The sequence below is a fragment of the Dermacentor variabilis genome, chromosome 3, assembly GCF_050947875.1.
Source record: "Dermacentor variabilis isolate Ectoservices chromosome 3, ASM5094787v1, whole genome shotgun sequence".
In the NCBI taxonomy this organism is placed as follows: Eukaryota; Metazoa; Arthropoda; class Arachnida; order Ixodida; family Ixodidae; genus Dermacentor; species Dermacentor variabilis.
The window spans coordinates 230,627,353-230,654,167 of NC_134570.1; the positions used below are offsets into that span (position 1 = coordinate 230,627,353).

Sequence of the window (26,815 nt, forward strand, 5' to 3'; positions counted from 1 at the left end):
TGCAGTTCCTTCTGTCCAAGCCCCATAATTGCTTTGGTCAGTCTTGTCGACCTGGATGAACCTGGTACCGACAGAGCAGCTGACTGCGGCTGACACTGTGCTGTTCTGTGGATTGCACTGCTTGGGTGTTGGGCCGACATTGGGGAGTGTACGCAGTGGGGAAGAGGTGCTTACAGAGATGAAGACAGCATCAGCTGGGGTTCCATGGTGTGTTTAGCGCTCCTTTTGCACCAAAAACAACCAAGTGAGGCTTGTGTGGCATTGAGAACGAGGGGCACCGTGGTGCACATGAAGTGTGGCCCTGCACCAGTCTCTATGCCGAATGTTAAAAAAATAGAACAGTAGATATTCAATTAGTGAATCGAATGTTCACTATTATTAGATATACTCGAGTATTCACACACCTCCAGTTAACACCAGTGTAGTGAAAAACCAGCACCAGCTCTTCCACAGCCTCACCTGTCTAGTTTATAATTTGGTAAGCTTCAGTCAACTAATAAAAAGTGATAATATAAAAAGACTTAAATATATAGCATTCGATCATGAAACACTACAGTTTAGCCAACTTCAGTAAACTTGCGATTACTCACTGATGCTACCTTTTCACAGTGCACTATGTGTTGTGGTGCTGCCATCGTAAAACCTTCCGACTCAAGACAGAAGGTAGCGCCCAGCAAAGTGTGGCCCGCAACACTGTGCAGGGTCTTGGGTAAATCACCCGGTTTGTAGTGCGTTCGGTCGGTGTTGGAGGTCACCCTGTGGTCACCAATTTCCTTTGCATCTGTACTCGCATTACAACTGTACTACACCAGCAGTCTCTACAGGACCTCCAGCAGTACCTGCTGCTTTATGTTCCTAGTGCAGCAAGAAAGAGAAAAAGCAAATCTGAGTGCGGCGAGTCGGCCCATGTTCATCACTGCAAACCAGACCTGCCGACAATGCCTCGTCTCTATGTTACTCGCAGTCCCTGCGTCACATGCAGTGCTACTGTTTGATGATAAAAATTATTCAGAACCTATGCATCATGGGAATCACTGGTAGCAAAGCTTCTGTCTCTATTGTTTACTCTTCTGCTACGGCCCCACAACCAGCAGTGGATCATGCGGGCCTAGGCACGTCTGCACTCCATGACATCATCGCTGCCTCTTCTCCCTCCTCTCGGTGAAGCCCCCTCTTGCACACAGTCCAACCATCACTGACCACAGCATGTAGACCTATCAGGCACCACAGAGACAGACTCACTTTAAAAACAAATACCCGCGCCAACTTTGCACAGTAGCCGAGCAGTGATAAAAGTGGGCAAGAAGAAGGCAGCAATGTTCAGATAACGGCATTACTTTTATAAAAAGTGCTGTGACCTTCGGCTCAGCTGGTTTTAGCAGAACTCCCTGATCCCTAGATGAAAAATAGACTAGCGGTGCTTGAATTCTCACCTTTGCCATCTTTCCCTTGGCGTAGACATTCGGGATGACTCCATAGAGGGACTGCAGAGTAATGAGCGCACGAGCCACATAGTGCATGGACGTCGTGTCTTCCTCCACATGGCACTCCTGCACCACAGCACCTTCGGTGACCTTTTTACAAGTATTGCATAGTTTTCAGATTCTTAAACCAGGAAAGCAGATTCTAAATTGAAGTCTATCTGGAGGTGGGTGGGTGGGAACATAGGCATGCAAAGCCGACAATGACTGTTTCCGGCTAATTTCCCGAAGTTAAAAAAAGAAAAACACTTTCTAAACTTGCAATTATAGTGATTAGCCTACATTTGAATGAAATTCGACATGCAATAATGTCTTCTATGAGTATGAAATTGTACATATACAGAAAAGATGTGTATATTTTTAACAAGTTTCAGTACTCCAAACTTTCCATTTACAGAAATCAAAGCATATAAACTAATACTCTACAAAAAAATCTGTATTATCTGTTAATTCTGTATTCAAGCCTACCCTCATAACAATAATCTTTAAAAAAATGAAGAATATTTCAGATTTATATATATATATATATATATATATATATATATATATATATATATATGTATGTATGTATATATATATATGTATATATTCAAGAGCTTCCGCCAAGCTTTTATACACTTACTCTTATATATCAAATATTCAAATGTAAAATATCTCTTAATTTGAGCTAATATTAAAATCCCTATTGGCAGCAACAGAAATTTTTATTTTCTTGTAAATACAAGGCAAACTTTATTCCCCTCCCCCTAAACGCCACTCATAAGTGTATTTATGGTTTCAAAGACAACAGCACATAGAACTTTTAACTGCCACCACTGACATTCAACTAGATTAATTTGAACAGTGCAGATGTTAGGCTCTACCAAGTCTAGTGGGCTCACCCAAGTCAAGTATGATAATTAAAATACAACACAGCAACAAAACTGAATGACGGCATGTAAGGAAATAGACACATGGATAACTCTTTGTCCACTTCTCTAGCACTGCTTCCTTTTACCTATTCATGCTGTTTATACATAAATGACACAGTGACTGACACTGCAAAACTGATGTGACAAGTACATAATGTAGACTCGGGGTAATTCAAACTTGGATGATTTGAAGTACCACCTAATTCATTAGCAACTAAACATTGTGGCTGGCCTGCTGTGTTTACAATTCACTTTAAAGCCTGTTAATTCAAACAAGTTAGACAGGGGTTCTGGTTCGTTCAAGATTTGCCATTTCCATGAACACAAAAACACAGAGAAAAAAAGGCAAACTCCACAGATGTACGTGAATCCAAGAAAGAGGGCAAAGCTACGTGACAGAGTTCTTACGCCTTTCAGAATTTCCATAGGGGTCTGGTTTGCCATTTTTCTATGCAAGACCTGAACTGCAAGGATGCAGGCCAACCTGTTTCTTTACCTTGTACAGGTCTTGCTCAGCTTGCTGCTCTTGCCGGCCGGGCCGACGACATGCATTTCACCGCTGTAGCTACTGTCGGTTGCGCTCGGTTCTGCAGTGACTGGCCGGAATGACACAGCCTTATTCGACCAGATCAGCTATGTGGCGCCATCTGAAACCATGCTATCAGCGACGGATAAAGGCAACGGATCTTCATCGACGTCACGTGGCTACATTATAAAAGGAAGCCACAGCGGATCCACAACCAGTGGGCACAGTGGCACCGCAAGAATGCAGACCGACCTGTTTCCTTACCTTGTACAAGTGAGAGAGCGCTGTGAAAATGCTTTTCGTAGCAACAATGTATGCTTGCTATTGCTGCTGTACTCACAGCCATTGACTGATTTGCTGTATTCTGTGAACGTTTTCTTGCAGTCCCTTTTGCTACTGGGCGGTGACGTCGAAACAAATCCTGGCCCAGGTGATTAATCGATTGCGGAGCAGTTAAAGGCAATCACGAAAGATATTCAAGAGATAAAGAAAAGTAAAGCGGCAGCCAACCGAAAGCTTGCTGCGATTTAGAAAAAGCTGGAAGGAATCGGCCTGCTTGAGAAACAGGTGACCGAGTGCACTAAAAGAACGGCTACGCTCGAACAGAGCCTTTCTATACCAGTTAAAAAAGGCAGATGATCTTGAGAACAGGAGCCATAGGTCAAATATTAGAATCTATTGAGTGAGAGAGCAAGAAGATGAGTTGGCTGAAAGTCTGCAAGAAACAATGACCAGGAACATATTTAATAACATATTACATGCTAAAGTTTCAGGCACAGAAAGGATCCACTGTATAGGACGAGCAAGAAATAATGACGAATCATGCAAGAGGCTGGTAATTTTGAGGCTTCTTGACTATCGAGATAAAGCTAGCATTTATAAATGCTGCTCAAAGTTGAAAGGCTCTGAATACTCCATCAGTGAAGACTTTTCACACCCTACTGGGAAAATTAGAAAGAAGCTTTGGACAATGAAAAAAGAAAACCGTGACCGAAAAGAGAAGGTGTACCCAAGTTATGATAAAGTAAGCATTAACAGTCAACTTTTCAAATGGGATGAAGAACTCAATGACATGGTAAAAGTGGAAAAAAATAAGAACCAGAATGATGCACCCAAATGAAACAAGTGCAGATTGTCGACAAACCTACTCATCTCCAAACAGCATCCAATTCTACACTAGACTCAGTTTTCGCCAGCCACCACTTCACAAAAGATGACTGCAAAGTAGAAGCCTCAGAGGGAATGTCTGACCACGAGATGGTACTCTGCACACTATGTTTGCCAGATTTGGTGCGTCTCAGTGCTACAGCGAAATATATAAGTGCATTCAACAGAGCCGATGACACGGTGATTATGACTTATCTCGCACATGAATACGATACCTCTTTCAACTTATACATCCTTGAAAATACTACTATTGATGCTTTATGGCTACAGTTTAAAATGCATGCGATTCACTGCATTCTATCTTTCATTCCATTGTGAAAAAAATTCGCAAGAAAGCACAATTCGTGGATCACACAGGAAATAATCCACATGAAACACAAAATTAAAAGATTAAGGAAAAGGAACAACCAGCATCCAAGTTCAGAGTTGAAGAATAATAGAAGCACACTAACAAGAACAGTAAAGAAGGCGGTACTTGAGGCTAAAAAATGTTTTTCCAGCACTACGCTCAGCAACTTTATCAAAATTCGCCACACAAGTTTTGAAACTAGGCATATCAGTAGTAAATCCAGTGCTTCAACATATCCCGATGTAGAAGAAAAACAACTGGCTGACTCCTGTAACAGCTATTTTCAGTCTGTTTTCACAGCCAGCAATTGTTTTTTTGGGGACATTGACACTTTGTAGTAATGTCTCCACTTAAATGTCACGCACTCCTACCATAACTGTACCTGGGATGTTTTTCTTGTTCCTAAGCCTAGACGTTAAAAAAAAGCTGCGGTCCGAATGGTATTCTGAACTGTTTTTTCAGGCGCTATGCAGAGCCAATTAGTAAGTGTCTCTATCTTATATGTTTCAAATCAATTCAGTATAGCTGCCTCGCAACGGAATGGAAAGTAGCGAAAGTAATCCCAATCTACAAATCAGGTGATGTAACATCCCCTTGCAATCTCCAGCCAATCTCTCTCACATGCACTTGTTCAAAAATTTTAGAGCACATTATATAAAAATTTCTTAAAGAGCATGCTGAAACCAACAACATTATTCATGCCAACTTGCCGGGTTTCAGAGGTGGTCTGTCTACTTCTACTCAACTTGACAAACTTTTTCATGACCTCGCAAATGGAATTAATGACCACAGTCAAATAGCAGGGTGTCTATTAAGTTGCCAGTTTCAAGTTCTCCGAGTCTTTTAGGTTTTCCCTGAGCGACAAAGAACTTTATTTCATGTCAAGACAGGCTGACACCACATCGCCCGATGCTGTCACTTTCAAGTAAGCATTTAAAAAAATAAGAAAAGAACAACTTAATCTAGTTTGAATAATAAGGAGTAATGTTTATTTTATTCAAAATAGAAAACTGAAGATAGGGGATAGTAAAATGCACCGCAAATAAAATATCTTCGAAAAAGAAAAATGATAAAGCCCATTGTAAATCGAGTTGAACATTTTCAAATACAAATAAAAAGAGATGCACACAGAAGCAAATATTTTCAAAAATGAGCTATTTTCTATCAAGTGACAGCAAGACCATTGGTATTAGGCCCAAACTTTGTCACAAGTGAGATTCTGTCAGTAGTTGGAAAGTCAACCTCAACTGTCCTCACATACTCTTAGCCCACGCATGATTGCCTCCACTTTGTGTTTCACTGCTTTCAAGAGTTTGTTTTGGATTGCATAAGGGTTAGCTGCATTTTTGCCTCAGCCAATGCATTGCTTTTTGAGCTCAAGCTCAAAAAGTTCCTTTCCCGATCATTCCTCAATGCGACGGTACTTTCTGTTCTTGTCCTTGTTCCACCGCACGTTCACCCCACGGACCATTAGAAGCATCCTCTTGGTCAGTTGTACAGTGAACGTCCGAGTTTTCGTGCTCCCCAGGGTCCACGAAAATGCCCGAAAAATCAAATCGGGCAGTCCGAAAAAATGAATGAATGTCTTTTACAGCCATTAAGGGCTCAAATCGCTTATCGTGCCTAGCGCAGTGGCTGAGAGGCTCAATTTGTTTCACATTTCTATTTCGTCCGGTTTAGAAGCAGTCTGCGCAGGAATTAGAATCAACCACTGCGATGTAATTTTTTGCGCATGCCATAGGCCACCGAGCGCTTCCTCTATGCTTTGCGCTGAACTTCATGAGCTACTTAATACCATCGTAAGAAGGTTTCCACACTCACACATTTTCTTAATGGGAGATTTCAATGACCCCAACATAAACTGGTCCTACCCTGAGCCAACTGTATCTGACTCATCCAGTGACAGCAAGGCATTTCTCAATTTGTGTTTTGATTTCCATCTTACTCAGCTGCTTACTCAACCAACTCGAACTACAGCAACCAGTGCTAACATCCTCGACTTAGTTTTGACTATCACTCCTGATCTTGTCAATTCTTTAAGTATTTTGCCACGGCTTAGCGATCATCAATTTATTTATTTCCAGCTTAAAGAAAATGTCAAATATTCTAATAGCAAACAAAAATACATTCGAGACTACAGTAAAGCCGACTACGCATCAATAAAAACACAACTTGAAGGTATTGTAGGAGAATATATGCCAGACTTTTACACTCAGAGTGTTGAACAGACCTGGTCGATTTTTTAAAATAAAGTTAATGAATTAGTACAAAAATACATACCCCTCCGAGTTGTCCGGTGTAACCGTTAAGCAGTGCAGCTTAATGCATCCCTAAAACCTATCTTGAACAGGAAGAAGCGGCTGTTTCACCAAGCTAAAGAACGGAACACACCGATAATCGCAGTCACTGCATAGATTGGGAAAACGCTGCTATAATAGCTAAGGAAAAGAATCCGATGACGCGACTCTTGTTAGAATCTTTATTTACTGAAACTACGGACAACAGTATCAACAGGACTGATGGAAATCTGCCAGCCAACTACACCCGTTCTCTACATCACATTTTGGCATGAGAACGACTTGTGGCTCTTGCCCGCTTTTAGTGTCATCAAGGAACCCGTACGGGTCCCGAAATGTCTCTGTGTTATTTTCACCTTGACTTGGTCAGTCACTGCAATTTCATCATCATCATGTTACTTGACCAGACGAACTTTCGTCGAACTCTTGACTACAATACAGTTCCATCTCTGCTAACTGAAAATACTAAAAAATTTTGGAAAACTGTCAAGGATTCCGAATGTAACACAATATCGTTAACTGATGTAGATGGTGCTCTTTTTCCGCAAGAAGAATGTTGTTCGGTATTCATTTAAGTGTTTTCTTAATCATTTTTGAATAATGTGTTGCCCTGTACTTCTCTACCTCAAGTTGTTGGAGCCCTCATTAATTGATTATGATGGTGTCGTGAATTTGATTCGTAAATTAAAGATTTTGTCATCATCAGGAATAGACTATATTAATGCTAAGTTTTTGAAAAATACCGAAGTGCACTCCTTTATAATTCTGCCCAACATCTTTTCGCAGTCCATTCTGTCGTGCTCATTACCAAAGGATTTTAAAGTCGACAAGGTGGTCCCATTATTTAAGTTTGGAGACATGCATTCACCTTTAAATTACAGGCTGATTTCTCTAACAAGTGTGCCATGCGGAATTCTAGAGCATATAACATACTCCAATCTCATCAACTTCCTAGAAACAAATTAATTTTTTTTCATCTCGTCAACATGGGTTCCGCAAATTGTTTTCCTGTGATACTCAACTTATTTCATTTACACATGAAATCTGTGCCGTGTTGGATAATGTATTTCCCATTGACACCATCTTCTTAGACTTTTCTAAAGCATTTGATCTCGTCTCTCACCAATTACTTTGTCTAAAACAAATACACTCAACATTGACCGTAATATTATCTCATGCAGTGAAAACTTCGTACCAAATAGAACACAATTTGTCACAATTCTGACTCTTCGCTTTGTCCTGTCGTTCCGGGGTGCTGCAAGGTTCTCAGACCCTTGATTTTTCTCATTTATAATAATGATTTGCCTAACTGTGTAGCATCCTCCATAAGGTTATCTGCAGACGATTGTCATTTACAGAGTAATATCCTCAAATTCTGACACTCTAAAGCTACAATCTGATCTAGACAAGGTAACTAACTGGTGCGACACTTGGAAAATGGGACTTAACAGCCAAAAGTGCAAACTAATGAGGACTTCCTGCAATACCGCTTCGTCTAACCTACCCAACTATCACTTGATGAACTCTGTACTCAAAGAAGTCACTTCCTATAAAAACTTAGGCATCCACTAAACATCTAATTTTTCCTGGCAAAAACACATAAACCACATCACTAACAATGCTAACCGCACGCTTGGTTACCTCCATCGCAATTTCTCTATGGCATCCGCTAACTTAAAGCTACTTCTGTACAAAACACTAGTACATCATCCTAAGCTTGAATATGCCTCTTCTGCATGGGACCCTTGCTTAGATTACTAAACAAATGCAATAGAATCTATTAAAAATTGTAGCGCATGTTCCATTTTTACAAACTATTCTCGGACATCAAGGATAACATCTATGAAGGCTACTTTAAACCTCCCTCTCTTCTCATCCCGTAGGAAGTTAGCACGCTTATCACTGCTGCACAAAATTTATTAGTACAATCCAGAATTAAAAAGTGAAGTTTTGTCCGAACATGCATACATATCTCGTACTGACCATCACCATAAATTGAGCGTTCCACACTGTCGCACGAACCTATTTTTTTATTCATTTATTCCTAAAACTACGAATGAATCGAATCACCTGCTGGCCTCAATTGTTAACATAACCGACACATGTGCTTTCAGAACCGCTATTGGAGAGTACTTTTGTTAATCCGCGCTTTCTAATTTTTTTATTATTATACCCTGTTATCTGCACATGCTCTGTATTTCTTTCCACTCCGTTCCGTAACGCCTTCGGGCCTTGAAGGTACAATAAATAAACAAACAAACAAACAAATAAATAAACAAATAAATAAATAAATCCTCACAGGCACGTCCGAAAAAGCTTTGAAGGCCTGCCAGTACACTTATTAGGCATATCAGTGCTCGTACTGTGACAGGAGACGGCAGGTGCACGCGTGTGTAATTATGGAATATGTACCGTGTCCCGTAACAATTGCCCCTTCCCACGGCTTGTTAAGCTTCACCGCAATACTTCGCATACGCTCCACCGCGTAACATCGCTGTGCTGAGGCGAAGCTGTCTTCCGGGAACCGGCATGATGCAACGCGCTATGCTTTCTAAGCTTCGAAGCCAATCGCGAGAATTACAGAGGCGGAGTCGGCGCCATTACTGACAGCGGTAAATTATTTCAATGAAAAAGACAGCACCGAACGGCAAGAACTTTAATAGCGAATGTCGAAGCAGTTACGCCTAGCGTTGCCGCGGTGATGGCTACGGCTGCCAGCGGATCTGCGTGCGAGAGCGCTGGTTCGAGGCGGCGAGATAATCAAAACGGCGGTGTTGGCTTTGATTAACGCCGTTACGAACCTGCGGTCGCGGCAAAAAGTCCGGGAAATCGGACAGCGAAGGGTTCTTGCGTCTGAAATTACAGATCTACGTTGCATTGACTACGGTGCACGTGGTGGTGCCGCGAAGCCGTCCAGAAAATCGGGCGTCCAGACTCCAGCCGACAACACGGCGTCAAAGACAATTCGTTACGATTCCTTTCTTTCACTCGAGCCGGCAGCAGGGCGACTTTCGTTCACTTTCAATTTAAAATGGCTAATTTTCCCTGACTGAAGTACAAATTCCCTGAGTTTTTCCAGACTATTCACAATCCCTGAGAATTCCCGGTTTCCCCGGTTGGTAGACACCCTGATATAGATATCATTTTTCTCGATTACTTGAAGGCTTTGATCGTGTTTCACGTGCTAAATTGCTCTTTAAGCTTAGATGGGCCTATCGTTAGATGGATAGGCGACTACTTGTCTGAGCACCAGCAGTTTGTAGTTTAAGGACCACGCTTCTGATACCGTCTCGGTTGTTTCTGGCATTCAGCAGGGTTCAGTGCTGGCACCATTTTTATTCCTCTTATTTATAAATGACATATCACACCACGACGATGTCAAAATATGTTTGTTTGCAGACTGCGTACTCTATCAGCAAATAAATTCTCCGGCAGACCAGGCAAGGTTGAACACGGTGCTCAACAACATCGTGCAGTGGTGCAATTGCTGGCAAATGGCTAAAGTTCAGAAAAAACTGTATTGATGTCAGTTACAAAAAAGAAATCAAAGCTTAAATATTGCTGTGGCAACATCATTCTTGAAACTATAAGGAAGAAGAAATACCTCAGCGTAACTATCTTACAAGACCTCGGTTCATGTACTCACATGCAGTGTATGACCAAAAAAGCAATGAACAAACTATTCTTTTTAAAGCGAGCCCTACGCTATTGCATCAATGAGACCAAACTGCTCACTTATAAGGTTCTTATCCACCCAGTCCTAGAATATGCGAACGTCATCTGGTATCCATTTCTACAAAAAGATTACAATCATGCTTGAGTCGGTGCAACGGAAAGCGATTCTTTTTATTTACAATAGGTATCGGTGCACCGACTTCCTCCCGGAACTGCATTCCCATGCTGGCCTTGCGATCTTATCCAACCACGCAACCCTCCATAGACTGAAGTTTTTATGTTTATTAGTTCATAATATGCTGAAGATAAATCCTGCCACTTACATCAATTTTAGTCGTTCCAGGGAAACAGGACACAAACATGAATTTATGCTTGAAGAATACCATTGTATTGACAGCGCATTTCATTATTCTTTTTTTCGCTGAGCTGCGCGCAATTGGAATGCACTGAACAGCCTTGTAACATCACAGGATATCACTGGAAAGCTTTGTTCAGCTCGCAGGGGAGCTGGTGCTGTCTACAAGCCAAACTTCATGCCTTCTCTGAATTCGTCTTCACAGCCATTTTGTTCTTTCCTTTCTTGATTTTTAAGCCAACAACAAAGTTTCTTTAATTTGTCTTCATTTTACACCTATTCTGTAAAAAGAAATTAGATTTTTTCTGATGTGCATGCAAAAACAAGTGTTTGCATTTTTGTTTTCATTGTATGCCTCATTGTATGTTTGTTATTCACCAGATATACCTGTTTGAACTGAATTATATACCCCTCGTATGTGATCCCATTCCTGTAACAATCCCCAAGTGTGATTGACCCCAGTATGCGCTAAATAAAAATAAATAAATAAATATTCAGTGCAGTCCCTTTGCTACACCTAAGCATTCTCAAACACTTCACTATGTGTGAGCTTAGTAGTACTTCTATAGCCTTCGCTATAGCCAATGCAATTCTCTGTACCATGCACTGTCTCTATCAATGCTGGCTGTGCATAACAATGGCATGAGCCACATGAAGCCAACCAAATTGGGCAAATTATATTTTTTAATTGAAGCACAGGAATGATAAGCTAAAGGGAAATGAAAGTGGACAAGAAAACAACTTGCCACCAGTGGGGGCTGAACCCACAACCTCCGCATTAGTTGGGGTTGCATTACTAATTGTGCAATGCGAAGGATATTCCCACATCTGCTTTCTATGCTATTTAACTATTTATGTGCGTGCAGAAGATTCCAGAGAGCGTCAGCCAATGCTACTGATGGCCATGTAGGCAGACATGCAATGCCCTTTTAGACCTACGGCATCACATAGTAGGTAAAGTTTAGGAGCAGGCAGCTGACCAATAAACCCTTGTATGCTACCTGAAGGAATCAAAACTGCCGGAGTCAAGACCTCTGCTATGCAATGAACAAGAAGAAGGGCAACTGGTTCCCATTCTTCTGATTCATCAATGGCCTGGTCATGTGGTTGCTTTGTAGCTGAGAAGCAGGCTGGGTTGTTGGCTGTTGACACTGCCCATGCTGTCAAATGAAAACCACAGTGAAACTCCTTTTAAAAGCTCTGCTGTAAAGCTGCTGATTGAGAGAACGCTCACACAGCATCATTGTGCCGACATTCAGCCTGCTATGTACCTCCAATATGTTCAAGCTTCAGATGATTCAAACAAAAATCTGCGGTTCCTTCATGCAAGAATTAACATGAGTCAACTGTATAACAAGCACGTGATTTTGAATGACAGACCTTCTTCGTGTCCAACAGCACTTCAACTTGTACTGCCATGTCACCCAAATTTCTCTTCCAGCTCAACGAGCTGGTGAGCAGTTGTTCCAATTTGTGAGAATGAAATCTCAGTCTTGGAAATAGGCATAAAAGGGCAGTCAGCCGCTTCTTGCCACGGGCAGCCGCTTCTTGCAAAAACAGTTGAAGCATTTAACTATTGACGATCCTTATGGCATAAAGGATTCTTTCGACGTTGTTTCCTTTCTGGAAGACAACCATTCAGTAGCCGCCATTTTTTCTGTTGACGTCGAAGATCTCTACTATTCAATATTGCATGATGATCTATTTCGCAGTGTGATGACGTGCATCGAAGAAAGTGGCGAGGTAGATTTTCGCTATGCGACCGGGTTGTCTTCGGAAAGTTTCATGTCCCTTCTTGAATTTTATTTAAGTGCAACTTTTATCCGGTTCGAAAATAACCTTTTTATCCAGAAAAATGGTGTGTGCATTGGTTCATGTGTGGTGCCTGCTCTTTGTAATATTTTTTTATCGTTTGTCGACCGCGCTCTTAAGAGTGCTTTAAACAATGACTCAGTTCAAATTTTTAGATGTGTTGACAATTTTCTTGTTGTGATAAAACAGACTAACAACGAATGCTCCGTTACGGTAGCTGACATTTTAACTCTGTTCAATGACAATGGCAAAGGTTTAACTTTCACACATGAACTATCTAGGGACGGTAAACTCCAGTTTTTAGATTTGCAGCTACACTTACATGCAGGTCACGCCTGTTGGATGTACTCGCCATGTGCACGTAAGGAACTTTTACCTTAAGCGTCTGCGCACTCAAAGACTGTGAAACGCGCCATTGCTTTGATGTGTTTAGAATCTTCCTTAATAAAATCTTTTTATCACTCTGCGAACATGAGTTTCATTGCACAGTTAAATAGGCTGCAGACTGCTGGTTACCCAAGTGTGGTGGTGACGTCAGTCTCGGAGGTATTGCTTCAGAAACTGAAAGGGAAGCGGCACAAAAGTAACTGCATCACACAAAAGAAGAGGCCTGAAGTTGTGCCGTATTGCCACAGAGTGGCTCACAATCTAAAGAATGTCGCCACTAGATACCAAATTCCGGTAGTGTTTGCCGCTCCTCAGAAACTGTCAATGTTGTGCAGCCGTATTTCTAAAACAAGTAAAAAACCTGATTGTGAAAAGAACCACGTGAAGTTTGTAGAATGCAGCGTCGGTGTGGTTTATAAGATTCCCTTGTCATGTCGCAAAGTGTATGTAGGGCAGTCAGGCCGCTGTGTGCCTTAGAGAACATGAGCGATCCATACCAACATGCACAGGTTCTCATTTGGCTCAGCATTGTAAAACATGCAAGTGAAAACCCATGTTTCGTGATACCACGATTTTGAAAAAGAGCCATGGCACCACCGCCCGAGAGTTATCGGAAGCATTTTTCATTCAGTCATTGGGGTCACAGTGCATTAGTGTGCCTTCCTTAACCTTGTACAGCGCTGAATTAGGTTTTGGGATTCTGTCGCATGACTGCGCTCTTGGGATCGGATGTTGGTGGCTCCACCGCATGGTGCTCAGTGCGCATGTTCCTCTCGTTTGAGCAGTCTATAAAGGAGTGACGCAATAAAATGATGTCAGTTGAGAGTAGCGCCTTATCCTGTCGTCTTTCTTGTGCCTGTCGTTTTGCGCTAAACAAAGTATTCAAGGGCAGTCACCTTGAAGGAGGCGTCCATTTCCATTGAAAGCACGTCGCTGTCCACAGGAAACAGTTCAAGGGCATACTCTTCAATGCCCAGCTCTCCATACACTCCACGTTCCTGTACAAAGAAGAATGTGCAGTACAGTCGAACCCACTTGTAACAATATTCAAGTGCCACAAAAATTCCATTGTTATAACCGATAATTGTTATAGCCATGTTGCATCAAAAAATCAAGATAGGGGGATGGCAGAGCTGATGTTAGAAAACTATAATGGTGAGGACAGTGCCCCTCCCCACCACCTTCCTCCATCTGGTTGCTGATTGTATTCACTCGTTTAACTGCTTCCTGGGCGCTCCAATCGCGTGCAACAAGCTGCGGCTGACGGCGTTAAAGAATGGCACTGCTACAAGAACTGCAAAGAGGGGTCACGTGTGGCAAGCGATATGCGAGCACCGCCGAGGCATTGGTTTGGGGGCCCCAAAAGGGGCTTTTAAAAATGTGAGAAGGTTGCCGTGGCAGCCTGTCAGCTTGAGAAATACAGAAGAAACGCTACGCTGAGGTGAGATCGCCACAAGCATCTCGCCATGTACTTCTCACTGGCTTGCACGAGAAAACCCTATGTCCGTCAGCCTTGCATGCTTTACGCGAAGCTTGCCGAAAACCTTCTCCAAGGCATCCAAGTGCTCCACGTAGTGCAGCGAAAGGTTCGATACACTGCACAGGGAGGCAACAGTCGCTGTCGAATGGACATTGAACTTTTGACAATGGATACACATGCCATCTGTGATCAACAAAAGAAACGAAGGAGAAGCTCGAAGGTAAATTATTTGAAAAGCAGCACGAAGAAGGGGAAATCAGGAAAGTACAAAGTGCGGAATATGTTTCTGTGATGAAAACATTCAACTGAGAGTAAGCACTGCATTTGAACAGCTGTCCCCCAGTGACCACTGTTTTGTAATTTCCTCGCTACGAATGAATTCTTGACGGCGGCCGCATTTCGATGGGGGCGAAATGCGAAAACACCTGTGTGCTTAGATTTAGGTGCACGTTAAAGAACCCCAGGTGGTCAAAATTTCCGGAGTCCTCCACTACGGCGTGCCTCATAATCAGAAAGTGGTTTTGGCACGTAAAACCCCAAATATTATTATTATTATTATGAATGAATTCTTTGCCATTCCTGTGATGAAATACTATACAGCTATGCATTAATTGATGAGCTTCCACATTCCAAAGCAGCTGCTTGACTACAGTGAAGTGCTGAGGATTAAGTCTTATTTTAAGGACAGCTTTGGTGATACTCTCACCATGTCACAAAAGTGGTTGTTTTTGAACTGCCTGTATACTTAAATATGCATAAGAACATACAATATCTTAGGTGAGCAGGAAACAGTAAATGGGCAGCAATCTGCTCCTCCTGACATCACTGCTGACACTTGAACACATCGGGAAAGAAGAGTGCTAGTGGCGACATCTTCAGACAGCCTGTTGAACTTGTGGGGTACTGCTCTGCATGAGGCTAAGATTGAAGGCAAGCTTTCACACACAGTGATTCCGTGGTACTCCTCAAGGCGTAGTGCATGTAATCCCAGGTACTCTGGGTTCGGGCAAATAATGCGACCAGCAACGTCAACTTTAACAATGTTTATTGCTACACGCAATAAGTAACACTCGCAGAGGGATGTCCATTCTGTAATAAAGACTAAATAGGCTTGCCTCATTGCGTGTAATAGTCGGCCAAACCGCAGGTATGCCTACCCCGGGTTCTAGGCAGGTGCACAACAGAGAGGGAGAGTCTCCCTTGGTGATGCTGTTTTATACCTTTTTACGTTTGCAAGAGGAATGTCCTCCTGTGCATCAGATACCTTTCCCACAAGTTGGGGAGGGGGGACAACCAAGAGAGGGAGAACCGGGAGAGGGCATAGTGCGCCTTTTTCATGTGTATGCCAGCTCTCGATGCGTCAGCAACGTGCGAACACGACTATGTGAGTACGTGGAAGGGACCCGTGTGCTCCCCACACCCTACAGTAAGTTATGTTCTTGCACAGCATGGCTCCTCTTGGTAGAAAAACTTAAAAAAAAGGTTTTTAACAAGAACGTTGCATTACAGGCAAAGCCTTTATCCAGGCAGATAAATTGCAACAAGAGTTGTGAGAAATATGCTCCACATTTACTTACCTGCATCTTCTGCTGCAGGTTGCACAGGATGTTTGTCGATCGAAAATGAACCATGCAAGCATTACCCAAGTGTGAAAAAGATGAAGATTTTATGGCACATATTTAATATATTGTAAGGAAAATAATGAACGTGAGCGCAGAGTCAACAGCGTCGGCAGCATCAAGCGGGCAGCAGAGACTCGAGCTAGGGAACTGTGCTCGGTGCATCCTAGAACCGGCTGTCGTTACGAACCTCAAAAAATCTACTTTACAAGAGGTGGAGCCATGCGGGGTAACGTTCTACTCTACCATCCCGAAATTCCGTTCTCGGACACTACCCTCTGCCATGCTGGACACCGACCAGCAGACTCTTCCATCACCACCTATCCTTTGCGCTGGGACCGTTCACCAGCGGGAGCCTCCCATCTTTAGTGGAACCGACGACAACAACATTGAAGAGTGGCTGTTGTCCTACGAATGGGTGAGCATTTACAACAAATCGAATGACTCAGACAAGCTGGCTTATGTATCATTATACCTTGCGTGCATGGCCAGTCTCTGGTTCAGAAATCATGAGAGGGATATCCGAACGTGGTCGGCATTCAACACATCGATTACAGAAGTATTTGATCAACCCACCGTCAGTAAACTACAAGCTGAGCAGCGTTTGCGTACATGTGCACAGGACATGAGTGAGACATTCACCAGCTATATGGAAGACATTCTCGATTTGTGCAGGTGCGTGAACGCAGTCATGATGGAATCGAAAAAGATCAAGCATGTCATGAAGGGAATCGATGATGATGCATTCCAGATGCTTGTGGCCAAGGACCCGCACACTGTTGGCGACGTTATCAGCTTGTGCCAGACCTATGATGAATTACATAAGCAGCGAGTTCTGACAAGGTGACATCCCATACCAAATGTGGCATCACTCTGCAGCCTGACCACTGGCCGCGAACAAGCCTCCCAGATAACCTAAATCAAGGATTTCATCCGCGAAGAAGTCCCACGACAGCTATCTCTGGTGTCCGTCACTCAGGAGTCTTCCAGCACTTTGCCGTCTCATCTTCATAATGTGATCCATGAAGAGGTCGCAGAAGCGCTGTCGGCTGTTCACCAGCAGGATGCCATGGCTACACCGGTCACTTATGCTACGGTTGCTGCAATGGTCCCTCGCAGTGTGCTCGCACGTCGCTTCCAGCAGCCTGTGCACTGCCCTCCCCCTCCTGTCCCCTGGGCCACCACTGCCGTCGGTAACCTGTGGCGTATGCCGGACAATCACCCTATATTCTTTGCATGTAGATATCCCGGTCATGTGCTGCCATCGTCACTAGTGCTGCCATCGTCATCGCTGCTATAGTCCCACAGCGTGTCGTCGTCCAGTGTAATCCCACATTTGGCAAATGACCGCACCACAACATCTTGTGGAACAGCAGCAAACGCCGAATGCACCCAATCCCACGCAGCCGTCAGGGAGGCTCTTTTGACAGGTCCAGTTGGCTTAAGTTCGCGGTCTTCTGCCGCCAGCCACTCATTGTACTATCAGCAGAGCAGGTCCTTAAAAGGCGAACATCCGGGCTTGTTTCACGACCATGTCGCACTTCACTGGCAGGGACCGATCACGCATTTCAGCAACATGTGCCGCAAGCTTGGCCTACAGCTCTGGAAAGCGTCCAGACTTCGGCACATGGGAAATTCCTCACTTGTTTATCACAGGCGAAAATTCTGCTTTACTGCAGTCACCACTCTTGCACCACCCATTCAGAAACATTGAACTTGCAGCCCGCTGCACAGTGATTTGTTTCTTCGGCGTAAAGGATGGCAGCCCTCTTGAACGCTGCTCCGAACAAGTGGCGAATGATTAGTGGACCTGGAGCACTTGTGACGACTCAGGAAGGATGGAAGTAACAAGTAGCCGGCAGTCAAGTCGAACGTGCCAAATCAATGCCTTTGGTCAAACTAAGAGCATAGGGAAAGCTCAGGGCTATAGGAAAAGAGAAACACGTGAGCGGTGTCTGCTCTTCCATGAACTACCGATACTCCCCACAAGTGCCGCCCTTCCGAGGGCAGAGTCATGGAATGGGCCCAGTGAAATTCAAACCCATGAAGCAGTCGCCACGCACAGAAAGACAGTGGGACACCTACATTCTTTATAATTTCCGCCAACTTTCGTAGCACCCTTAATAAAGAAGATCAGCTTACTTCCCTCATTCACGCTTGTAATGCAGATATTATAATCGGAACAGAAATGTGGTTAACCCCTGAAGTTAACAATTCTGAGTTACAAATTTGAAATTTATTTTTTGTAAAGACCGTGTGGATAGAAAAGGAGGCAGTGTCATAATAGCCGTAAGAAAGCATATAAAGGTAAAACCCGCTCTTACTGACACCATTCTTGAAAGCACTTGGTTTGCATGCTATTTGCTAGCTGTAATTTTGGTCATCAAAGCATGCAAATAGGCCCGCCTTACAAGATTCCTTCAAGATTTTTCTGAGGGACTGCAGTCTGTATTAGGCTCCGTTCAATCCGAATATAACAACTCTCCATAATTTTGGCCAGCGATTTTACCTTTCCAGGCATTGAGTCATCATCATCATCATCAGCCTGGTTACGCCCACTGCAGGGCAAAGTCCTCTCCCATACTCCTCCAACTACCCCGGTCATGTACTAATTGTGGCCATGTTGTCCCTGCAAACTTCTTAATGTCATCAGCCCACCTAACTTTCTGCCGCCCCCTGCTAAGCTTCCCTTCCCTTGGAATCCAGTCCGTAACCCTTAATGACCATCGGTTATCTTCCCCCATTACATGTCCTGCCCATGTCCATTTCTTTTTCTTGATTTCAACTAAGATGTCATTAACTCATGTTTGTTTCCTCACCCAATCTGCTCTTTTCTTATCCATTAACGTTACACCTATCATTCCTCTTTCCATAGCTTGTTGCGTTGTCCTCAAATTAAGTAGAGCCCTTTTCGTAAGCCTCCAGGTTTCTGCCCCATAGGTGAGTGCTGGTAAGACACAGCTGGTTATACACTTTTCTCTTGAGGGATAATGGCAACCTGCTGGTCATGATCTGAGAATGCCTGCCAAATGCACCCCAGCCCATTCTTATTCTTCTGGTTATTTCTGTCTCATAATCCGGATTCGTGGTCACTACCTGCTCTAAGTAGATGTATTTCCTTACCACTTCCAGGGCCTCGCTACCTATCATAAACTGCTGTTCCGAGACTGTTAAACTTTACTTTAGTTTTCTGCAGATTAATTTTCAGACCCACCCGTCTGCTTTGCCTCTCCAGTCAGTGAGCATGCATTGCAATTGGTCACCTGAGTTACTAAGCAAGGCAATATCATCAGCGAATTGCAAGTTGCTAAGGTATTCTCCATAAACTTTTATCCCCAATTCTTCCCACTCCAGGTCTCTGAATACCTCCTGTAAACATGTTGTGAATAGCACTTGAGAGATCGTAACTCCCTGTCTGACGCCTTTCTTTATTGGGATTTTGTTGCTTTCTTTATGGAGGACTACGGTGGCTGTGGAGCCACTATAGATACCTTTCACTATTTTTACATATGGCTCATCTACACCCTGATTCCGTAATGCCTCCATGACTGCTGAGGTTTCAACTGAATCAAATGCCTTTTCGTAATCAATGAAAGCTATATATAAGGGTTGGTTATATTCTGCACATTTCCCTATCACATGATTGATAGTGTGAATATGGTCTATTGTTGAGTAGCCTTTACAAAATCCTGCCTGCTGCTTTGGTTGACAGAAGTTTAAGGTGTTCCTGATTCTATTTGCGATTACCTTAGTAAATACTTTGTAGGCAATGGACAGTAAGCTGATCGGTCTATAATTTTTCAAGTCTTTGGCGTTCCCGTTCTTATGGATTAGGATTATGTTAGCATTCTTCCAAGATTCCGGTACGCTTAAGGTCATAAGGCATAGTGTATATAGGGTGGCCAGTCTTTCTAGAACAATGTTCCCACCATCCTTCAACAAATCTTCTGTTAACTGATCCTCCCCAGCTGCCTTCCCCCTTTGCATAGTTCCCAAGGCGTTCTTTACTTCTTCCGGCGTTACTTGTGGGATTTCAAATTCCTCTAGACTATTCTTTCTCACATTATCATCGTGGGTGCTACTGGTACTCTATAAATCTCTACAGAACTCCTCAGCCACTTCAACTATCTCATCCATATTAGTAACGATATTGCCGGCATTACCTTTTAACGCATACATCTAATTCTTCCCTATTACTAGTTTCTTCTTCACTGCTTTTAGGCTTCCTCCGTTCCTGAGAGCTTGTTCAATTCTATCCATATTATACTTCCTTATGTCAGCTGTCTTATGCTTGTTGATTAACTTAGAAAGTCCTGCCAGTTCTATTCTATCTGTAGGGTTAGAGGCTTTCATACATTGGCGTTTCTTGATCAGAACTTTCGTCTCCTGCAATAGCTTACTGGTATCCTGTCTAACGGAGTTACCACCGACTTCCATTGCACGCTCCTCAATGATGCCCATAAGATTGTCGTTCATTGCTTCAACACTAAGGTCCGCTTCCTGAGTTAAAGCCGAATACCTGTTTTGTAGCTTGATCCGGAATTCCTCTAGTTTCCCTCTTACTGCTAACTCATTGATTAGCTTCTTATGTACCAGTTTCTTCCGTTCCCTCCTCAAGTCTAGGCTAATTCGAGTTCTTACCATCCTATGGTCACTGCAGTGCACCTTGCTGAGCACGTCCACATCTTGTATGATGCCAGGGTTAGCGCAGAGTATGAAGTCAATTTCATTTCTAGTCTCGCCGTTCGGGCTCCTCCACATTCACTTTCGGCTATCCCGCTTGCGGAAGAAGGTATTCATTATCCGCATATTTTCTGTTCCGCAAACTCTACTAATAACTCTCCCCTGCTATTCCTGGTGCCTATGCCATATTCCCCCACTGCTTTGTCTCCAGCCTGCTTCCTGCCTACCTTGGCATTGAAGTCGCCCATCAGTATAGTGTATTTTTCTTTTGACTGTACCCATCGCCGATTCCACGTCTTCGTAGAAGCTTTCGACTTCCTGGTCATCATGACTGGATGTAGGGGCATAGACTTGTACAACCTTCATTTTGTACCTCTTAAGTTTCACAACAAGACCTGCCACCCTCTTGTTAATGCTATAGAATTCCTGCATGTTACCAGCTATATCCTTATTAATCAGGAATCCGACTCCTAGTTCTCGTCTCTCCGCTAAGCCTCAGTAGCGCAGAACGTGCCCGCTTTTTAGCACTGTATATGCTTCTTTTGTCCTTCTAACCTCACTGAGCCCTATTATATCCCATTTACTACCCTTTAATTTCTCCAATAACACTGCTAGACTCGCCTCACTAGATAACATTCTAACGTTAGACGTTGCCAGGTTCAGATTCCAATGGCGCCCTGTCCGGATTGAGAGGCATTGAGTGGCGTGCTTTAATATCCCCTGGCACGAGCCAGACTCACGATTGTGCAGATCTTGTCGACTTTTTAGAATACTTTCAGTTGTCTCAACTTATCAAAACCCCTAAGCAGCAAAATGCTATTCTTGATCTGCTCCTAACAACACACCCAAAACGCGCTATTGTGGATCTACTAGAGCATATCAGTGACCACTGTATCATACACTGTACCTTTAAAACGCAAACCGTGAAGAAACCGCGACAAAAAAAGATTTATGATTATTCTAAAACAGATCCTGAAGGCTTCAACTCTGAGCTTTTTGAATTTTACCTGTTATTCATGCGAACGTATGAAAACTGTACGTTGCAAGACAAGTGGATTCGCTTTCGTGACGAGTTGTTAAGACTGTGGGAGAGATACATAAAAAAAAATGAATCTACGAAACAGCAGACAAGCCATGGTTTACCCAAGAGATTAAGCGATATTTGAATAAAAAGAAATGTTTGTTTGAAAAGCAACAAGCCCAAAATCTGTTGAAGCTAAGTCAGAATATTTATTCTTTTCTAAAGAATGTGCATTACATATTGAGGCTGCCAAATAAAAGTTTTCCAACCAGGATATTTCGCAATTTCTAAAAACAGATCTAAAAAAATTTTGGAAGGTCATTTCTCCTGCACCTACAAAAGAGTTACCTGTTTTTGACACTGAGTCTGGTGCTGCAATTCTTGTCGTGGATGTTGCTGATCGGTTTAATTTATTCTGTTGTAGTGTATTTAATGATGAAAAGCCCCTAGATATGTCAACATAGTTTTCTGATGGTTCTCCATTTATGGAATGTATTACTGTGACAAGTAACAGTATTGTGAAAGCTATTGAGCGTTTGCCATCGTTTTCTGGTCCTGGATCTGACGGTATTTGTACTAAGCTACTAAAAGTGACAAAGCACAATTCTGCTCTTATACTTACACTATTGTTTCAACAGTCTCTCCGCACCGCCGAAATTCCAGACGACTAGAAATTGGCACATGTGATACCAATATATAAAACTGGCGACAAAAACAAGCTAACAAATTACAGGCTTATATCTCTTACGTCTGTTGTATGCAAATTACTTGAACATGTCTTATCTTCTGAAATCATGCAGTACACGGCTAGCAACCACATTCTATTTGCAAACTAGCATGCTTTTCAGCAAGGCCGGTCATGTGAATCCCTTGAACTAGAGACATTCACCTCAACCATCACAAACTACACAAACTGACACCATATTTATAAATCTTGCTAAAGCCTTTGACCGTGTGGCTCATAACCACCTAATATATAAAATGAAGCTGATTAAAATTGACGAAAAAGTAATAAACTGGGTTAAAGAATATTTAAGTAACAGATGACAAGCCATCACAATTAATAATGTCCATTCATCATTTCAACCTATTCAGTCTGGTGTGCCTCAAGGTTCTATTTTGGGACCTACTCTATTTTTAATTTATATAAATGATATGCATCACGGTATAGACTCGGAAATCCAGTTATATGCCGATGACTGCGTTTCGTATCGACCGTTAAAATGTAAGGCTGACTGTGTTAAATTACAAAACGACTTGAACAGGATTGAAAGATGGTGCTCAGACTGGCAAATGAGCGTAAATACCTCAAAAACTAAACTTATGAAATTTACTACTTGCAGTGAAATTATGATGCACACATACTCCCTTAATGATGAAGCTCTAGAAACTGCAGAATCATTTAAATATCTAGGTATTCATCTTTCTCCGACTTTGTTTTGGCATAATCAGGTGGGTTGTATTGTTTCCGCTGCTTGTAAATCTCTTGGCTTCATTCGTTGTACGCTTCATCAGGCTAATAGTGACACCAAGCTTCTTGCATATACCACCGTACTTCGTTCAAAGCTCGAGTATACCTCATTTATATGGAAACTGCAATAAACACATCTTATTATCAAATTAGAATCTTTTCAAAACAAGGAAGTGCAATTTATTACAGGTAACTATTCACAACATTCAAGCATCACCAAAATAAAACATGACCTAGGACTCATTTCATTGCAGACTAGAAGAAAGATATCTCGGTTAACTTTCTTCCAACAGATTTTTCATCACCAAAATATCTCCTCTCAGGCACACATCTTACCAGCCAAAAGGATATTCCCACGAATTAATCACAAATTTAAGGTCGAACAACCATTTGCACGTCCTAACTATTGAAGTTTTCATGTCTGTACTTAGCCATTTCAGAATAGAATCATCTCCCAAGTAATATAGCCGAAATAACTGACCATATCATATTCAAAGAAACACTTAATGAAACATTTGGAAATTAAAAACATTGACATTTCTTCTTACATTTCTTCAGATGACAGAGGATGCAAGATTATTGTTTGTATAATGTAAGAATTATTGGCGTATGATGTTGTAGAATGAGAAGATATGTAAAGGTTGCATAGCATGTACGATTTCATATACGGATATTTGACTTACATCCATGTTGCCTTATACCTCTGTATATCAATTGTTATTCTTCCCCCCCACCCCCATGTAATGCCCAAGCTGGGCCTTTAGGTTAAATAAATGGGAAAAAAAGAATGGAAAAAACTACCGATACTCCCCGCAAGCGCCACCATTCTGAGGGTGCCACTGCGAATGGAACAGCAGCGCTTCCATCAACTATCGACACCCGCCCATGAGTGTTGTGAGCACCATAGAGCTGTGGTGTGCACTGTAAAACTCTAAAAAATGTTGAAAAACCCTTCCGAAAAGCGAACAAACACACAGGATAGTGAAAAGCTACGGGTAGGGCCATAGAACAAACATAATATTGTAACTACGTTGTAGCTCCCGCTGGTCTTGCTTTTGTGGCAGTGCCATGTTTTGGTTTCGATTGTAAGTCGACATCGCCACTTCAGATTTTCAAATTAAAAGAAATAGGTGAACTTACAATCATGTAAATACGGTATATCGCCCTTCACACAGCTCCTTGGTGGCGCTAGAGGTCGCTCATCATGGTCTCCAGAGTGTGACGCCGCCTTCACAACCTTGCGCCATCTTCTTACGACGCCAACCATTCTTTGCCGCTTTGACCCTCAAGCACCAACCGAAATCCATACCGATGCAAGCGGTGTCGGCCTTGGTGCTGTGTTGGCACAGCATCTACCTGGCCACACAGAATATGTCGGCGCATATGCGAGTCGCACATTAACCAAGGCGGAGACCAATTACAGTGTAACAGAAAAGGAGTATTTGGCCATTGCATGGGCGCTTGGCAAGTTTCGCCCTTATTTATATGGCCAATCTTTTGACGTAGTGACCGACCACCACGCACCATGTTGGCAGTTGACGCTAAAAGACCCATCGGGCAGCCTTGCCCATTGGGCATTGCGAATTCAAGAATATGACACCCGCGTGGCTTACCGTTTTGGGCAAAAGCACTCCGACGCTGACGTGCTATTCCAATCATCGCTTCCCCCGAAAGCCAGTCATGACTTCCCCTGCGAGTGCACATTGTCCTCTCCAGACTTTGACACTATCGCTGCTGCACAGCGTAATGATCCTTGGACTGCATCTCTGTTCGACTTTCTCTCAGATTCGTCGAAAGTTCCAGCGTCATGAATGCTTCGGTGCCAAGTTCCTCACTTTGCAATTCGAGACCAGCTACTATATCGACGCAACTATACCCCAGAGGGACGCACCTGGTTACTCGTCATTCCGAGAATCTTGCGATCAGAGCTCTGCTCCTTGTTCCACGTCGACCGTCAGTGTGGCCACACGGGAGTCTTCAAGACCTACGAAAGACTTCGACACCGCTATTACTGGTGGGGAACGTACAATTTTGTTCGAAACTTCGTCTGCTCTTGTCATGAGTGCCAACGCCGCAAAGCGCCAGCGCAGAAGTCTGCCGGTGAACTACAGCCTTTACAATGCCCATCCCGACCCTCTGATCGCATGGGCATAGATCTCTACGAGCCACTTCCGTTGACTCCTACCGGCAATAGGTGGATAATCGTTGCAGTAGACCACTTAACACGTTATGTGGAGACTGCTGCACTACCAAGTGCTACAGCACAGGAGGTCGCCAATTTCATACTACGTGGTTTTCTCCTTTGTTATGGAGGTCCACGTGAACTTTTAAGCGACAGAGGCCATGCCTTCTTATCTGAAGTCATCGAACAACTGCTTGCTGAATGCATTATTGTTCATCATAAATGCACTGCTTATCACTCACAGACTAACGGTACCGCAGAACGCTTTAATCGAACCCTTGGTGACATGCTCGCCATGTATGTCTCACCTGATCACTCTAATTGGGACCTAGTTCTTCTGTTTGTCACCTAGGCCTACAACACCACGACTCAGGCCATTACAGGATTCTCACCCTTTTACCTTCTTTACGCCTGTCATCCTTCGCACACCATCAACACCATTCTGCCCTACTTTCTGGAGCCATCCGAATGCCTGCCGATCTTGGAAGATGCCGGACACGCCGAAGAATGTCGCCAGTTTGCCCTCCGATTCACCTCGGACGACCAGAACCGTCAAAAAGCCGTTCACGAAGCCCAGAACTCAACTCCCACTTTTCTTCCGGGCACCCTCGTCTGCTTGTTAGTGCCACACCGCACGCCTGGGTTCACTTCAAAACTCCTTCCGAAGTACGACGGGCCATACCGCGTTCTCAAAAGAATGTCACCTGTTAATTACCTGGTTGAGCCACTAACGCTGCCGTTCGACATGCGACATCGTAACCGCGAAGTCGTTCACGTTCAGCGTCTCAAGCCTTATCACCATTCTACCGTCCTTCCAGAAAACGAAGTCACCAGGATGGCTCCTTTATTTCTGTGAGGCCGTGGTAAAGAAAATAACGAACATGAGTGCAGAGTCAGCAGCATCGGCAGCATCAAGTGCGTGGCAGAGGTTCGAGCTAGGGGACTGTGCTGAGTGCATCCTAGAACTGACTGTCATTACGAATCTCAATAAATCTCCTTTACAATATCTCATTTTGCCCTCGTGGTAAACACACACACACACACACACGTGTGTGTGTGTGTGTTACAGAAGTCAGCACTAATTTGCGACTAGAACAATGGAAAAAATATGTATGGTAATCTAGGCAATGTATCGAAGGTACTGATACAGACATGAAGGAGTAAAAAGTTGTTTATTAGGACTTCATTTGTTTTGTTTGATTCCTGGGACTCTGTATAGATGAGACAACTTGCCTTTTGCTTCACTGTTTTGTGAGTCACTAGTTAATTAGCCTCCCTAAGCCTGTAATTTATACAACTTGATTGCTTCCGGAGCACTAGAGATGGAAATGTCAGTTTACAATGTCAAAATACTTGTCTGTGGCAATGAATGAGAAGGAGCATAACTGATAAGTCTTGC

At 43.1% G+C, this 26,815-nt stretch overlaps 1 protein-coding gene across 12 annotated transcripts in view; it reads right to left on the reverse strand.

The window, feature by feature from the left end:
* The window catches only part of car (vacuolar protein sorting-associated protein 33A), a 240,063-nt gene that overhangs the window by 149,910 nt on the left and 63,338 nt on the right, over positions 1 to 26,815 (reverse strand). For 10 of the 12 annotated variants that reach the window (XR_012826926.1, XM_075686939.1, XM_075686935.1 and 7 more), the window contains 2 exons: positions 13,857 to 13,958; positions 1,434 to 1,550 (listed from right to left, as the gene is read on the reverse strand). Coding sequence is in view for 11 of the 12 variants with exons in the window: in XM_075686939.1 (XP_075543054.1) it covers positions 1,434 to 1,550; positions 13,857 to 13,958 (219 nt within the window). In the remaining variant the exon portion in view is untranslated. The remainder of the gene's footprint in view (positions 1 to 1,433; positions 1,551 to 13,856; positions 13,959 to 26,815) is intronic. The other 2 variants (XM_075686940.1, XM_075686942.1) reach the window with 1 other exon arrangement.